Source organism: Sorex fumeus, unplaced genomic scaffold (assembly GCF_029834395.1).
Source record: "Sorex fumeus unplaced genomic scaffold, SorFum_2.1 ptg000008l, whole genome shotgun sequence".
NCBI lineage: Eukaryota > Metazoa > Chordata > Mammalia > Eulipotyphla > Soricidae > Sorex > Sorex fumeus.
This window is the reverse complement of record NW_026606065.1, coordinates 2,637,696-2,654,740: the sequence shown is the minus strand read 5'-3', so window position 1 is coordinate 2,654,740 and position 17,045 is coordinate 2,637,696. Positions and strand designations below refer to the sequence as shown.

The 17,045-nt window shown below is 48.6% G+C and overlaps 1 protein-coding gene across 1 annotated transcript in view; it reads right to left on the bottom strand.

The window, feature by feature from the left end:
- Nucleotides 1-16,408, bottom strand: part of UBE3D (ubiquitin protein ligase E3D) — a 155,989-nt gene extending 139,581 nt beyond the window's left edge. The window contains exons 1-3 of the mRNA XM_056109878.1: nt 16,302-16,408; nt 9,689-9,888; nt 5,199-5,289 (exon numbers count right to left, since the gene is read on the bottom strand). Coding sequence (XP_055965853.1) covers nt 5,199-5,289; nt 9,689-9,888; nt 16,302-16,387 — 377 coding nt within the window. The 5' untranslated portion in view covers nt 16,388-16,408. The remainder of the gene's footprint in view (nt 1-5,198; nt 5,290-9,688; nt 9,889-16,301) is intronic.
- Between the last annotated feature and the right edge of the window lie 637 nt (nt 16,409-17,045).

Sequence of the window (17,045 nt, the reverse complement as noted above, 5' to 3'; positions counted from 1 at the left end):
AGTCACTGAAAATCAAAATGCTCCTGTCTGAAAGTCCAGTTAGCTGAGAGAATGCAAGTCCAACACGAATTCTCTCTGGAAGACATAAAAAAACTTCAAATGCTCTCACCTATTATCCTGTACTCACAAAGACAGCATAAGTCTTGTTTGAAGCCAGGGTCTGTTAGCAAATGTTCAGATAATTAAAGAATTCTGCTGAACTGGTAAAAATGTAAATTGAAGAGTTTTACCGTAAAGAAATGAACATTAATTTTTTTTAAAGGAAATGGCTAAGAATATATGATTCTAACTTAAGGGGGAAAAAAAGACTGTTCTAATTGTAGATTTTGTGCTCTCTGGTACTAGTCAGTATTAAAAGTCACTAGAGGGGGGCTGGAGAGATAGCATAGCGGGTAGGGCGTTTGCCTTGCACGCAGCCAACCTGGGTTCGATTCCCAGCATCCCGTATGATCCCCTGAGCACCACCAGGAGTAACTACTGAGTGCAGAGCCAGGAGTAACCCCTGTGCATCGCCGGGTGTGACCCAAAAAGCAGAGAAAATGAATAAATAAAAAAATAAAAGTCACTAGTGAATTTTAATAGGTTAAATAGCTCTTGCACCTTATTTTTAGGGCTGGAGCGATAGCACAGCGGGTAGGGCGTTTGCCTTGCACGCAGCCAACATGACCAACCCGAGTTCGATTCCTCTGCCCCTCTCGGAGAGCCCGGCAAGCTCCCGAGAGTATCTCGCCCTCACGGCAGAGCCTGGCAAGCTCCCCGTGACGTATTCGATATGCCAGACACAGTAACAACAAAGTCTCCAATGGAGACGTTACTGGGCCCGCTCGAGCAAATCGATGATCAACGGGAGGGCCTTTACCTTTACCTTACTTGACAAGAACCCTTTTCATTATGAAAAAAAAAAAAAGAGAGAGAAGGGAGAAAGCAGAAAGGTAGTAATTACCAAGCTGGGAGGACCATGAAGCACGAGCTGTGAGCTCAGTAACAAATCAAAAGGGATAAGCAAACAAGCAGTACTTCTCTGTCTGTCAAATATTCATGAATCACAGGACCAAAGGTTACAACTTTATGAGATGACGAGTCACATATTTTCATGCAAGTAGGATTCTTACAGGTTTACTGAATCCAACTCTCAAATCACGATGAAGAAATTGAGGCCCACAGCATTACAGCAACTTATCCCCAATGCTTGGGCTACTGATCACGAATCACGACGACCATCCTGTTATTCGTCGATTGCCTCGAGCAGGCCCCAGTAACGTCTCCTTCATCCTAGCCCTGAGATTATATTCAAGGCTCTTTAGGAGAATGAGACCCATCATTGTTACTGGTATTTGGCATATTGGGTACGCCACGGGGAGTTTGCCAGACTCTGCCGTGTGGGCAGGTTACATTCGGTAGCCTGCCAGTTTGCCCAGGGCTACTGATAAAGCAGATTTTAGCTCAGTCCCTCTGCTCCTACTTCTATAAAAGTAATGTGAAACTGAGAAAAATCAACATACATCCTCCAATGTATCTTCCTTAAAAAAAAAAGTTTTCCATTAATTGATTTTGATTGGGTTGGAGCAATAGCACAGAGGGTAGGGCATTTGCCTTGCACACAGCCAACCTGGCCGACCCAGGTTCGATTCCTCTGCCCCTCTTGGAGATCCCAGCAAGCTACCGAGAGTATCTCGCCCGCACGGCAGAGCCTGGCAAGCTCCCCGTGACGTATTCGATATGTCAAACACAGTAACAAGTGTCACAATGGAGACGTTACTGGACCCGCTTGAGCAAATCGATGAACAACGGGAGGACAGTGACATATTGATTATAGCATACACTAACCTTTTGGGGTTGGGAGGTGGGGGGAGGAGTTTGGGTTTTGAGCCATACCCGGAGGTGCTCAGGGATCACTCCTAACGGTTTCCATGGGACCACACGTTTTCGTCAGGGAGAAATTCTGGGTGGGCCACGTGCAGAGCAAATGCTTTACCCACTGCACCAACAGGCAGGCAACACAGACCTCTTCTAAGGTATTTGCTTCGTTTCTTAAAACAAGCACCAAGAAATGCCTTCTCGGGGCTGGAAGGATAGTACAGGCTGCAGGTGCTTGCCCTACACGGCCAACCTGAGTTCGATCTTTGGCATTCCAGATGGTCTCCTGAGCTTACTAGGAGTGACTCCTGATCACCACTAGGTGTGGCCCCGAAACCAAATATACATACATACATACATAAATATAAATATATATATATATATATATATATTCATGCAAGTAGGATTCTTACAGGTTTACTGAATCCAACTCTCAAATCATGATGAAGAAATTGAGGCCCACAGCATTACAGCAACTTATCCCCAATGCTTGGGCTACTGATCACGAATCACGACGACCATCCTGTTATTCGTCGATTGCCTCGAGCAGGCCCCAGTATATATATATATACACACACACAAAATGAAAAATGCCCTTTAATTCACAGAAAACAGACAACTGGGGGGGAAAAAAATCAGAGAGCTGAGAGAGAAATGAGAAGACCACTGGGTTTAATATGAACACTCAGCGTGCAATCCATATGCAGATACCCAAAGCAGCAAGTTTTTCTTTAATAAAGCAGTCCCAGGAACGCCGCCTGGAGAGGGAAAGGCAAGCATGGCCTTGAGATGTCCGCAGAGGACGATTCTGTGTTGCTCAAGAGGCAAGCGCCGGCCCGATACCCTAGACTGGAGCAAGAGGATTTCTGGAAGCCTTTCTTATTTATGTGGAAAGAAAAACACCCTGAAGATACAGAGTCCGGAATCGGAAGGTAAACCAGATCACTTACTGATTTGCTAATAAAACCTGCCTGAAAAAGAGGCATCAGGTATCTATGAAACCAGGCCATTTTTGGAGTTTGCTCTTTCCTTTCAAGTATATCAAGTATATTATATCCTCCAACTCTCTCGTTGACTTCCAGAGTCGAGATCCTACTGATGAGGCTCCCTGGGCTCGGAAACGGGAAAGCAAACTCGTCCCACCGGTCTGCTCTTGTCTCTGTACCACCACCTGGTCTCCTCCAGGCTGGGAGAGTCAAAATGCTCGTCCGTGTAAGACGCTCAAACCTTCTCGCTCTTGACCCCAAGCAGAAAAGACAGACGCCGACTCTTCATAGCGTCGCTTTTTCTAGCGAAACGGACACCCACCTGCTATTGTACGCAGCGCCAGGCAACACCGAGCCACACAAGAAACACACTCCCAGCTGTGTGGGAACCTCAGGCCACCTCACTGCTGTAGAAAACTTCCCGGGACAACGAGCCAAACTAAACCCATCAGGAGATGGAAATCTATCTAGCTTACACTGCAGCGCAAACTGGGGTTCTCGGGACCTTTGAGGCTAAAAACACGGGTTTCTCACCAAGGGCACACACTGAAGAACCTTCAGCCCTGAGGTAACCAAGCAGGGACGCTGTCCTCTGTCAGGTTCAGTGCTACCTCCTTCCGGGGGTCAGACAGACAGTAGAGTAGGGAAGGTGCTTGTCTTCATGCAGTCAAGCAGGGTTCGATTCCCAGCACCGCATATAGTCTCCTGAGCACTGCCAGAAGCACATCCCTGAGCAATGTCTGGTGTGAACCCAAAACCAAGACATTTTTCAAAAGGAAGAAATCAAGGGGCTGGAGCGACAGCACAAACAGGTAGGGCGTTTGCCTTGCATGCAGACGACCTGGGTTCGATTCCCAGGATCCCATATGGTCCCCCGAGCACCGCCAGTAGTAATGAGCCAGGGGTCATCCCTGAGCATCGCTGGGTGTGACCCAAAAAAGAAAAAAAAAAAAGGAAGAAATCAAGAGAGTTTTCCATTCTTACCCAAGACAACCACTGGGAAAATATTCCATTTAAAACGCCATCTGCCCTGCCTCAACGGCCTATCTTTCATTGTGGTTCAGGACCCCAAATGGGGGTCACAAAACTTTTTAAAAAACAGTTTCCAAATAAGTTTTGTTGTGACTTATCAACAGTAAATGTCTGATGTGCATACTTCTATAGACCTACCTACCGGGACTGACAGAAAAAAAAATTTCTGGGGTGAAAACGGGTCTTGACGGAAACCCAATTCTAAACACTTTACAACATGTACCTCCCAGTGATTCCATTTAAAAAGCGGGGAAAGGGGTTAATGAGTGGGAATGTTAGAAGCCCAGCTCTTGGCGACTTGCCACAACCTCACCTGCTGGGGACACCGTCAGGAATCAGAGAGCACGGAAGAAAGGCTCAGAGGGGGTCAGCGTAAGCAGCCTGACATTCAGTCCACTCAGCTCTGGGAATTTACTTGGCGGGGACCGATCCTCAGGCACTGGGACTGCTGCTGTGACGATGAGGACATCTGACATCGGGGTGATCATCTCCGGCAATCATGACACCCCTGGCTACCACACACCAAACGCTCATCACGGGAGGCTCTGGCGTCCAACTGAAACTCCTGGGGTCTTCCCAGCAACCCTTTGAGACAGCGCCTGTGATTCTCCACATTTTTCACAAGGAAGCTGAGGCTGGGGGGGGTGTAGAGTCACCTGTTTGGGGTAAGAGCTCATCGCAGGAGAGGCCCGGTTCAGTCAGCTAGAGTCTGGACTGCGGTGGCGCCTCTTGAAAGCTGAGGATAAGGAATACGGGTGCCAAGGATAATTGTCTACTGTGTAATGAGGAAGACAAGCAAACGAGCCTTCAAGGAGCACGTGAGCCACTCAGACTTCAGAGAAGGCTGCCAGCAAGAGCCGCTTGCTGTCAACTGTCATTTGGGTGGGAACTAGCTGAAGTAAGATAGGGGTGTGAGGAGCACTCCAGGGGAGGAAAAAATGGGCTTTCAGTAGGCCTCAGGGAGAAGTCTGAAAAGACTTGGGGACTGAGTCTGACTGTTGGAGCTGTGCACTGAATGTGGATAAACCACAGAGTAATCTCAGAAGAGGATCAGTGCTCAGCAGAAGCGCAACTCGGAGATAACCCTTCCTCCCTCAGAGTCAGCACGTGACTGTCCCCCCGCTTTTCACCTAGAGAAGCCCGGACTACTCTGTGACGGCTGGGCGTTTGATTGCAGATCGAGTGCAAAGTGACCGTAAGGCAGCTCTCAATGTTATGACGAGATACCGCTTCCTTCGCGATCATTTCCAAAAATTCCGATCGGGGAAAGCAAAAAGCATTGTTAGGCATCGAAGGGATGAGTATTTAAAATGTGCTCCTCACCTGTCCCTTATTATGACTTCGCCACAGGACTGGCAGTAAAACGTGCAACATTCTTGGGCAGGTACGTTTTGATTAAACACCGAAGTCGGTTCTGAAAGAAACCAATGAACAGTCAATCTTAGCTATTCGGGGGGAAAAAATACAGTAGTTTGCTTAGAGAGTTTATTAGCTATAACATATTACCAATCATAAATGTTGTTCATGCGCTACCTAGAAGTACACATTTCATTCGCTTTATCTGACGACTTCCAGAGAGCAAATGCTGTGAAATATGTTGAAATAATAGACTTTGCCAGTGTCTCGGAGACAGCAATCACTCCGGATTAACCATGCAATGCAGGGCGTTTCTTTCCCTTTATAAACGCCAACATTAAGAATGAAGGAAAAGGAGCTATTTCCTGTTATGCTAACGACACAGCACTTTGTTATGCTCAACATGACATCCACCAGGAACTATTGACAAATAGAACTTTTTAAATTTAATCTGTGTGTGTGTGGTGGTGGGGACCGAACCCCAGGCCACACACAAGCCAGACAGCGTGTCATAACTGAGATAGATCTAGCACTAGGCAGAGTTCTTAAAAGTTGGTTGATTTTTTTTTGCTTTTTGGGTCACACCTGAAGATGCACAGGGGTTACTCCTGGCTCTGCACTCAGGAGTTACTCCTGGCAGTGCTCAGGGGACCATATGGGATGCTGGGAATCGAACTCAGGTCATCCGTGTGCAAGGCAAACGCCCTACCCACTGTGCTATCTCTCCAACCCCGAAAAAAGTTGGTTAATATGATTTTAACAAGGGTTATGTCCACTCTGCCATATTATCCATGTGTACAAATCAGAATGAACTTTCACATTGGTTTTTACCTCAAAAAAAAAAAAATGAACAGTTCTTAAGACTTCATCTTCCAGAAACAAAACTCAGTTTTTTTTTTATTATTAAAGCTGTGGGAACATGTTTATTTCCTACATTAAGAAGTGGGAAATGCAGCATATGGCAAGATGATCCCTTAGATTCCATTAGTTAGTTCATGAAGAAAAGAAACTCTCAACAAAAAAAAGAATACGTGCCTATAAAATATAAAGTAATGAGGTCGCAGTAAAAAAAAATCAATTAGAATTTATAGAGTTTAGGTTAAACTGGGGCTGGAGCGATAGCACAGGGAAGGGCGTTTGCCTTGCACGCAGCCCACCAGGGTTCGATTCCTCCGCCCCTCTCAGAGAGACCGGCAAGCTACCAAGAGTATCTCAACTGCACGGCAAAGCCTGGCAAGCTACCCAATATGCCAAACACAGTAACAACAAGTTTCACAATAGAGACGTTACTGGGCCCACTCGAGCAAACCAGAGGACAGTGGACAGTGCTACAGGATAAACGACCTCATGTGCATTTTTAAGGACGAAAAAAACAAGCTAGAAAGTTTAAGCTTTGACAATTAAAAACCCTACCATTAAATTTATAGGGATGCCTGCCAATCACTAAAGCACGAAGATGAAACAAACAATGTACTTTAATTTTGAAAAGACTGGGTAAGACATTCAAATTCTCCGTTCAGAGCCAATAAGCAAATTTTCAGCCAAACACTGCCCTCTTCTGGCCAATCAGTAACTGGTTCGAGTGGCATCTGGGGGAGAGGGGAGAAACCTAATACTTGTGCCCATGAGGTTTTACTGTAGCTAGTGCCAAGTCCAGAGTGACGAAATGATTCATGTCACATTCAGATCAGAAAAACGATGTCTACCACAGACCTTAAGGAAACCTTTTTCAGTAAGTAAAAAGTCTGCTTTTAAAAAGCCGGAAACGTGGGAGGCATGGTGCCGCCAGCAGGTCACTCTGTACCTGTGAGGCGAGTGCATCAGCAGCCTGGTGGCACCTTCAGACTTCCAGATACCCCAAAATTGCTGCTGTGCCTCTGGCCAGACCCCAAAAACTTGGGGCAAAGTTTAGCAAGAAAGTAAACGGCCAAAAGTTAGGTATGTGGGAAACACACCCACAAACCACCTCCGGCTCAGGTATGTAATTGGAGGCATGGCCACTCTGGTGAACTGCTTGATGGCCATGATCCCAGAGACTCAGAAACAAATCTCGAAACCTTGCGGTTTTTGGCAGAAATGCGTCCGGAACACTCAGTAGGTTACAGGCGACGGGCCACCCAAGGTGGGAATAGGTTTAGTGCCTTGGTCTGTTCCCCCTAGCGGCCTGGTGACCACCATCCTCCAGAGGCCACTGGACAGTCAGGTTTGGGCCTGCAATGATGAGACATGCAGGGCCTCACGGGATAGGGGTGGAGCCGGCCCTTTCCTCCCCATCCCAGCGAGACCCTGAGTCGCCGCCTACAAACGGCCCCTCTGGCTCCTGATCAAGCTGCTTAACAGCCATGATCCCAGAGACTCAGGAGCAAATCTCGGAACCCAGCAGGTTCTGGCAGAAATCCCTCCAGATTTAAGTGTTAAAATTTTGGAATTCCAAAACCGTGCGGCCATTACTGCAGCCACGTGACATCATATGTTTTCATAACCAGCAATAAGAAACAAATTGTCTACTGTGACCTTTTCAGCAAGTCTGAGTGTTGTGGTAAAATCCCAAATAATAATGGTGGGTCTGGGGTCGAAATATTGAATGTAATTGAAGTAGAGAGAGAGTAATGTGGAAATCATCCGCCCCACAGGTAGGGGGAGGGTGTGGGATGGGGGTATACTGGGGTTGTTGGGGGTGGAGAATGGGCACTGGTGAAGGGACGGGTGTTTCACTGTATGACTGAGACTTAAACCGGAAAGCTTTGTAACTGCTCTCACGATGATTCAATAAATAAATTTATAAAAAAGAAAAAAAAAGTAAGGTGGAGTTCATGCACAATTCAATCAGCCTAATCAATGGCTGAATAAATACCAATACTCCTACATTTTAAAAAAAAAGCCGGGAATGCAAATGGGTACTAAAAATTCACTTCGTCTCCTACAATGCACTTTGATTCAAGTTTACATCCGCATGCATCTGATCGTCCTTCTTCAACACATACCTATTCACCACCTTTAACATGGGGATGCTCTAAGGCAATTAAGTAGCGAACCTATTTTGCATACGCTTTTATGCACTGCAGAACAGGCCTTTTAACGTATTTTCCATATATATTAATAAAACGTTTTAAAGACGTAAAGAAAACAGAAAAATCGACCCAGATGAAACATAAAACAGCACCCACAATTCCGTCCTACAGCTAAAAATAGTTCTAAGAAAGAAAAAAAAATCCAGTTTGCTGATTTAAACGATTCAAGCAATTTGTTTTCCTATTTGCATTCATATGAAATACAGCACTGCAGCAAACGCATTTGGTGCCTGGAGGGTCTTCCTACTTGCTCGTTGAGGAAAGTCACCGTCATGGCAGAAAGCCAGCAGCAGCCCCGAGGACCCTCAGGAAGTGCCGCTTTCCTGCCTGCCTTGCTCCAGTTTCCAGAGAAGACACAAAATCCCCGCAGAGGTGATTGTCCTTCACGACTGCGAAAAAGAAGCCGATGCCCTTACAGGACTCAGACTTCTCAGGACTCAGTCTTCCCTGGACGTCTCCCTGCCCGTGACGAGGCGTCCGGAGGCCTCTGCTAGCCTTAGCTCCCAGACCGCATCCTCGGAGTGGTTTTCTCTGACCATCCTTCGGGGTCCCAGCCCTATGCCCGGATTCCACGGCTTGGCTTTGCCTACGGCACTGTTCTCTGCACACAAGCAATGAGTGTGTGTGTGTGTGTGTGTGTGTGTGTGTGTGTGTGTGTGTGTATGTGTGTGTGTCCCTGCCACCTATTCGAGTCAGCTTCCTGGTTCACCTCTGCACCTCGCTTCGTGCATGGTCCACAGAGGACGGCTAATATTTGTGGAACGAACGGATTTCTGTAAGATGCTTTAAAAGGAGCCAGCTCAGCTCATACAGAACTGTCAACTGAGTTGACCTTCCGCTTCAACTCGATGGGCCGGCAAACTGGATAATTACATTTCTCTTTTTTTGAAAAGCAGGGGTTACCAGGCAAATTGCAATGCTGCTCACTTTTGTTATACACTTAAAAATCAAGTCTATTTAAAAAAAAAAAAAAGAAAGAAAGGGCAGGGGGCTGGAGAGATAGCACAGTGGGTAGGGCATTTGCCTTGCACGCGGCCGACCTGAGTTCGATTCCCAGCATCCCATAGGGTCCCCTGAGCACCGCCAGGAATAACTTCTAAGTGCAGAGCCAGGAATAGCCCCTGTGCATCGCCGGCTGTGACCCAAAAAGCAAAAAAAAAAGTGGGGGGAGGACTTTTTTTCCTTTAAAAAACAAATGGGGCAACAGGAAAGAAACCAAGTCTTAAAACGATTTAGTGCATCCCGTTAACAACTGGCAGAGTTGGTGAAGAACCTTGATCCTCAGACTCTCTGGGCTGCTTAGAGGACAACTGCTTTCACCTGAGAAAAGCCCCCCTTTGATTTGCAAGGGAAGGGAAGCGCAGAGACAGTGTTCAGGCCACTCACTTGCGCTGATCTCGGCCGCCTGGGCCTGCAGCCGCAGGTGCAAACCCTCTCCGGGCAGGAACTGCAGCCCGCGACAGGACGAAGGGTCAAGCCTGACCTCTGCTGGCAGCCGGAGCTCGGTGCAGCCTTCAGACGTTTTCACCTGGACCGAAGCCGGGGTGACAGAGATGTCCACGCACGTGGGCCCTTCTTCTGGCTCTCTGGCGATGGAAAGGAGAACACGAAAGCAGTTAGTTCTCACTCATGAAAGCACGAGGATAAAAGGAAGAAGATTAACCAGGCGCTTCTCTCTTCTCACTCCAGAGGGGTGCCCCAAGGCCCCTGCGGAAAAAGAAGGGTGAATCAGAAAGTCATACTGTTTGTTTTCATTTTATAGTAAATTTTTGTCTGTTTGTCCTAGGGGCCACACCCAGTGATGCTCAGGACTTACTCCCGGCTCTGCACTCAGGAATTACTCCTGGTGGTGCTCAGACCACTATATGGGATGCCGAGGATCGAACCTGGGTTTGCTGTGTGCAAGGCAAACATCCTACCCACTGTACTAACGAATGCTCCTGCATCAATGATCTTTTTTTTTTTAAGTAAGACATTTTATTTGTAAGTTTTTGAAGGTGAGAAGGGAAGGGAAGCGAGAGACAAGGGCTCAAGAGAGAACGTGGGCTTCGCCGAGGGCGGAGAGAGCCCCTACACACACCTCAGCATCAGAGAGAGGGAAGTACACACCTCAAGAGGGGAGGCGCAGAGGACGCAAGTGCTCGGGGACGTGTGCTCGGCACCTGGGCACAGGCAGCACGAGGGCTTAGGCAGCATAGGGGCCCAGTGATGCATTTTTGAATGTGCCTTTTCCATCGCTGCCTTCAGTCCTGAGGGCCAGGAACGCAGGGCAGCAGCAGAGAACTTGCATGTCTGGGCCTCTGGGCTTGATCCACCCCCCCCCCCCAAACAATGGGGGAAAAAATGTCCAGCCCCAAATCTCATGTCTGCCAGGACAGACCCCTGAATAAATACCGACCCAGGAGTAACCCCACCAAGCACTGCTGGGTGCCCTCAAAGAGAAACAAAACAGGACTTAAGAAATCACATTTCTAGGCTGGAGAGATAGTCCAGACAGGGTGCTTGCACTGTACACAGTTGATCTGCATTCGACCCCCAGCTGCCCCTATGGTCTCCTGAATTTCACCGTAGTGACCCCAAAGTCAGGAGTAAAAACCCTGAGCAAACTGCATGTGGCAAGAAAAAAAAAATTTAAAAAGGTTCCCTGTGAGAGACAGTCCTGAATTAAGGTACTTGCCTTGCTTGTGGCCAAGCCTGATTTGATTCCAGATACGAGGTATGGTCCCCCTGAGAACTGTCAGGAGTGATCCCTGAACACTGGGTGTGGCCCAAAAACCAAAAAAAAAAAAAAAGAAGGAAGGAAGGAAGGCAGGGAGGGAAAGAAAAGAAAAGAAAAGAAAAGAAAGAAAGAAAGAGGGAAAGGGAGGGAGGGAGGGAGGGAGGAAGGAAGGAAGGAAGGAAGGAAGGAAGGAAGGAAGGAAGGAAAAGAAGGAAGGTTCTCTAAAGCAGGTGTCAAAAACTTCTGTAAAATCCGTCCTTTGTGCTCAGGTGGTACCAACAGAAGTCTCAAGCCCAATCTGACGCCGTGAGCCAGAGCACGTTGACCCCTGCTCTAAAGACACGCCTCAGGGGGCCGCAGGAATGGCGCCAAGCACTTCAGCACAGCTTAGCAGGGACAAGGTCCCGAGTTCGATTCCCGGCGTCACACATGGCGCCCCACATGGTCCTCCAAGGCCCCGCATGTCTAGCCCATGGGGCCCTGAGCACCAGCAGGCAAAGCTACAGGGGTCCTGGTCAGTGCAACGACAAAATGTAGTAATAATAGCTAATAATAGCTGTAGTACTGTAGCACGGTCCTCCCGTTGTTCATGGGTTTGCTTGAGCGGGCAGCAGTAACGTCTCCACCGTGAGAGTTGTTGTTACTGTGTTTGGCATCTCGAATACGTTCACGGGGAGCTTGCCCGGCTCTGCCATGCGGGCGAGATATTCTCGGTAGCTTGCTGGGCTCTCCGAGAGGGATGGAGGAATCGAACCCAGGTCGGCCGCGTGCAAGGCAAAGGCCCTACCCGCTGTCCAGGGGAGGCATGAATACCTAAAAGTCCTAAGAGGTGGGGCTGGATACAGAGTATCCAGCATAGGGAAGTTGCCTTGCTGCTGATCCCAGGCTTGATGGCCTTGAGCCTTGAGAGCACAGAGTAAGCCCTGAGCACCAATGGGTGTGGCCCAAACAAGCCAGCACCTCCGCCCCTAAAAGTATTTAAAGTTGGATAAGGAACTGGCTATTTGCATAGCTATAAGGAACTCTGCAATTAAGATCCACTAATTACAAAGAAAAATAACTAGTGTTAAAGCCTGGAAAACACAGCAGCACTTCTGGGATATTAAGGCCCAAGGTGATCAAACTGAGTCTTTTTTTTTTTTTTTTTTGCTTTTTGGATCACACCTGCAATGCTCAGGGGTAACTCCTGGCTCTGCACTCAAGAATTATATGGGATGCTGATAATCAAACCCGGTCAGCCGTGTGCAAGGCAAATGCTCTACCCACTATGCTACCCCTCCAGCCTCCCTGAATCCAGTCTTGATTGTTCACAGGACAATCCCAAAGATGGGGCTGTCTATAAAACAATTGGGCCATTGTTTTCAAAAGTATTAGGGACATCAGGGTTAAGACAGCAAGGGAGGGGCTGGAGCAGTAACACAGCGGGTAGGGCGTTTGCCTTGCAGGCAGCCGACCCAGGTTCAATTCCCAGCATCCCATATGGTCCCCCGAGCACCGCCAGGAGTAACTCCTGAGTGCATGAGCCAGGAGTAACTCCTGTGCATTGCAGGGTGTGACCCAAAATGAAAAAAAAAAAAAGATAGCAAAGGAACTCTTTCAAAATGAAAGACGCTATGGAAATAAGACAACAAAATGTAAGACATGGTTATAATCAGTATTCTTTCACTATTCTAGATACTAAGTAAAAAAACCGGCTAAGCTTGAATGATGTCAAAGATAGCAGCAATTTTTGTTGCTGTTGTGTTTTGGTTGGGCGGTGGGGGGGGGGGGGGCTGAAGTAGGGGCACGCATAACTAGCAGTGCTCAGGGCTTACCCCTGGCCTGTGCTCAGGGGTCCCTCCTGGTGAGGTGTGGAGAACCATGCGCAGTGGCAGGGATGGAGCTGGCAGGGTGGGCTGCACTCAAGGCAAGCCTCTTAAGCCCTGTCCTCTCCAGCTCAACAAAACATGTTTTCTGATCTGATCATGAGAAAACATATCACTTTCTCAATACATGTAAGAAGTTATTACAGAAAAGAGTTTTGGAGTTTTAAAAAAAAATTCTAAATCATCTTCAACAGGTTTTTGGTGGGTTTGGTGGGGGGGGGGACCCCTCCGAGCTATGCTCTGCCTGGTGGCCAGGAAACCACACTCAGCAGGCTTGGGGCACACCAGTGCCCACAAGAAGGGACATATCAGCCCAGAGACTCAACTCAGAGCCCGGGACATACCAGCATATGCTCCACCACTTAAGCCAGATGCGGCCCATGAAAAATACAGACTCGACTGGTCATTAACATCTTTGGTGAACTACTGGGAACAGAAAATAACTATGCATTCTACCAGATCAAAAGCACAAAGGAAGACTCTACCAGATTACCGGACCAAATGAAGAAACTCTAGGAATATTTAAGATTAGAAATAAGAATAAAACTCAACCCTATCAATATTTAAATTTAATCTAAATTGACAAGAAACTCAAAGTAAAAGACCAGAAACTATACCAGGGATAAGGTGCGTATCTTACACGCCATTGACTCTGGTTCAATCCCCAGCACCATATATGGTCCCTCAGGCTCTACCAGGAATGATCCCTGAGTTACGAGTAAGTCCTAAGCACTGCTAAGATTGACCTCAAAAACGATAGGTCAAGGTCATGGTCCTCCCATTGTTCATGGATCTGCTCGAGCGGCCCAGTAATGTCTCCATTGGAGACTTTGTTGTTACTGCGTCTGGCATATCGAATACGTCACGGGGAGCTTGCCAGGCTCTGCCGTGCGGGCGAGATACTCTCGGCAGCTTGCCGGGCTCTCTGAGAGGGGCGGAGGAATCGAACTCAGATTGGTCATGTTGGCTGCGTGCAAGGCAAACGCCCTACCGCTGTGCTATCGCTCCAGGAAAAAAAAATTAATAAATAATTTTAAAAGTTCAGCATTACAGGGACTGGAGTGACAGCACAACGGATAGGGCATTTGCCTTGCACTCGGAACTACTGGGTGTGACCCAAAAAGCCAAAAGCAAAAAAAAAAAAATCAGCATTACAACAACTTGCAATTTTTTATGGGGGAAAAAAAGTTTACAAATAGCATATATCAATGACAAAATGAAACAACTTTTTAACATTTTTTTTAAATGAAAATCAAAGTAAGCAATGATATCACTTTTCACTGTGGAAACAAAAACAACTGGCACCACTACAAGCAGGCAGCAGACAAGTGGATAAAACACTTTGAACTCTCATTTTTGAGGGAAGAGAATGTAAACTGTACAATCGCTTTGTAGAAACTTATGGCAGCTTCTTACCAACTAACGATCCCAGCCAACAGCTTCACTCTTAGGTAACTGACTCAAGATAAATCACGCACGATAAAAGCCCCCCCAAAAAACTTGAAGAACGTTATGTCAACTCTTTATATTAAAGCAGCTCTAGAAGCAAACAAAACATTCACTCTTACAAGAATGGATAAATTCTTTTTATGGTTATACACTGGAAGGGCTGGAGCGATAGCACAGCGGATAGGGCGTTTGCCTTGCACGCGGCCAACCCGGGTTCGATTCCCAGCCTCCCATATGGTCCCCTGAGCACCGCCAGGAGTAACTCCTGAGTGCAGAGCCAGGAGTAGCCCCTGTGCATTGCTGGGTGTGACCCAAAAAGCAAATAAATAAGTAAATAAATGATCATTGTGAAGAAGCAGGGATTTAAATTCCGTTCTGCCAAATCCAAAACTGAGACACTAAACAAAGAGAAAGTTACGGTCAATCTACTCCAGAAAGGAATTGCGCAATAAAACTTTCAGGATTCAGTGTCTTACTCTACTACAAACAGTAGTCACAAGGGAACAGCAGAAGAGTGCTAGACCAAAGCACCCCCCTACCGCAAGGAAAAAACAAACAAACAAACAAAATAAGCAGATTAAATGATCATTGTGGGGGCCGGAGTGATAGCACAGCGGGGAGGGCGTTTGCCTTGCACGTGGCCCACCAGGGTTCAATCCCCAGCATCCCATATGGTCCCCTGAGCACCGCCAGGAGTTAAGTCCTGAGCACAGAGCCAGGAGTAACCCCTGTGCATCACCAGGTGTGACCCCCAAAAGCAAAACACACACACAAAAAATGGAGAACACTTTCCCAAGAAGTTTCTAGCCGTGTTATCAGTCAACAGCTAAACAGCCTAACATTTGCAGACTTCTCTGGAACTGCAGCCAGGCATAAAGAGAATGAGCCACCCCGCCCACCCCCCAACCACACACACACACACAACCACACCCCCCCAACCACACACACACACACACAACCACACCCCCCAACCACACACACACACACCAACCACACACACACGGGAGAAACCTACAAACACACACACATACACACCAGGGAGAAACCTACAAACACACACACACACACACACCAACCACACACACACACACGGGAGAAGTCTACAAACACACACACACACACCAACCACACATCTGGGAGAAACCTACAAACACACACACCAATCACACAACTGGGAGAAACCTACAAACACACATACACCAATCACACACACACACCCCAGGAGAAACCTACAAACACAGGCACACACACCAACCACACACACACTCCCAGGAGAAGCCTACAAACACACACACACACACATACACACACACACACCAGGGAGAAACCTACAAACACACACACACACACACCAACCACACACCTGGGAGAAACCTACAAACACACACACACACACACCAACCACACACCTGGGAGAAACCTACAAACACACACACACACACCAGGGAGAAACCTACAAACACACACACACACCAGGGAGAAACCTACAAACACAAACACACCGACCACACACACACACCAACCACACACACACACACCAACCACACACACACACACGGGAGAAGTCTACAAACACACACACACCAACCACACATCTGGGAGAAACCTACAAACACACACACACCAATCACACACACCCTGGGAGAAACTACAAACACACGCACACACACCAACCACACACACCAATCACACACCCCCCCGGGAGAAACCTACAAACACACACACACACACACACACGGGAGGAGTCTACAGAGACACACACACACACACACACACACACACACACCAACCACACATCCGGGAGAAACCTACAAACACACACACACACACACCCCTGCGAACTCTGCCCAGGCCGCGCACGTGCCGCCGCCGCCCGCGCCACTCTCTGGCCTCGGTCCGGGGACCCCGACCCGACACGCCCCGACGGCCGCGACCACGCGGGCCGGGTCCGCCCGGCCCCGCTCACCCGACGGCCAGCAGCGCGCCCCGCCGCCCGCCCCGCAGCTCCAGCAGCAGCCGCGGCCCCGCGCCCGCCGCGCCCGCCGCGCCCATCGCCGCGCCGGGCCGCCGCCACCCCGCCGGCCGGACGCGAGCGCGCGCGGGACGCCGGACCCGCCGCCGCCCACAGCGCCGCCTGCCGGCCGGAGAGCGCCACGCCCCGCCGGGGGAGGCCGTCTCTTCCTTTTCCTGCTGGCTCGATGCTGGAAGGTGGGCGCACGTGGTCCACCCGGAGTCCAGGACCCCGCCGCGGAGGCCGGTGCGAGGGAGGCGGGACCCGTGGTGGCGGTGGTGGGAAGTGGCCCTGGTGGAGGGGCGGGGTTCGGTCACTGTACGGCTGAGACCCCAGCACAGAAGTTTGTGAGTCTACAACGGTGCCTCATGCTGTTTCACTAACAAAAATGAAAATAAAAAAGTGCCCTGGATGGGGCAGCCACCTACAGCCCCTCCCACACCTGATCTCTGCGACTGCTGGTCCAAGCTCAAGATCTAGTAGGGTTGGTTTTTCCTAGAGTACAAGGCAGCACATTCATTTTTTTTTAGATTTTTATTAGTGAAACACCATGAGGTACAGTTGTAGACTTACAAATTTTTGTGCTTGGGTTTCAGTTATACAATGATCAAGTACCCATCCCTCCACCAGCACCCATCCTCCACCACCACGGGTCCCAGTATCCCTCCCACCCCCCTACCCCCCCCATCCCACCCCGCC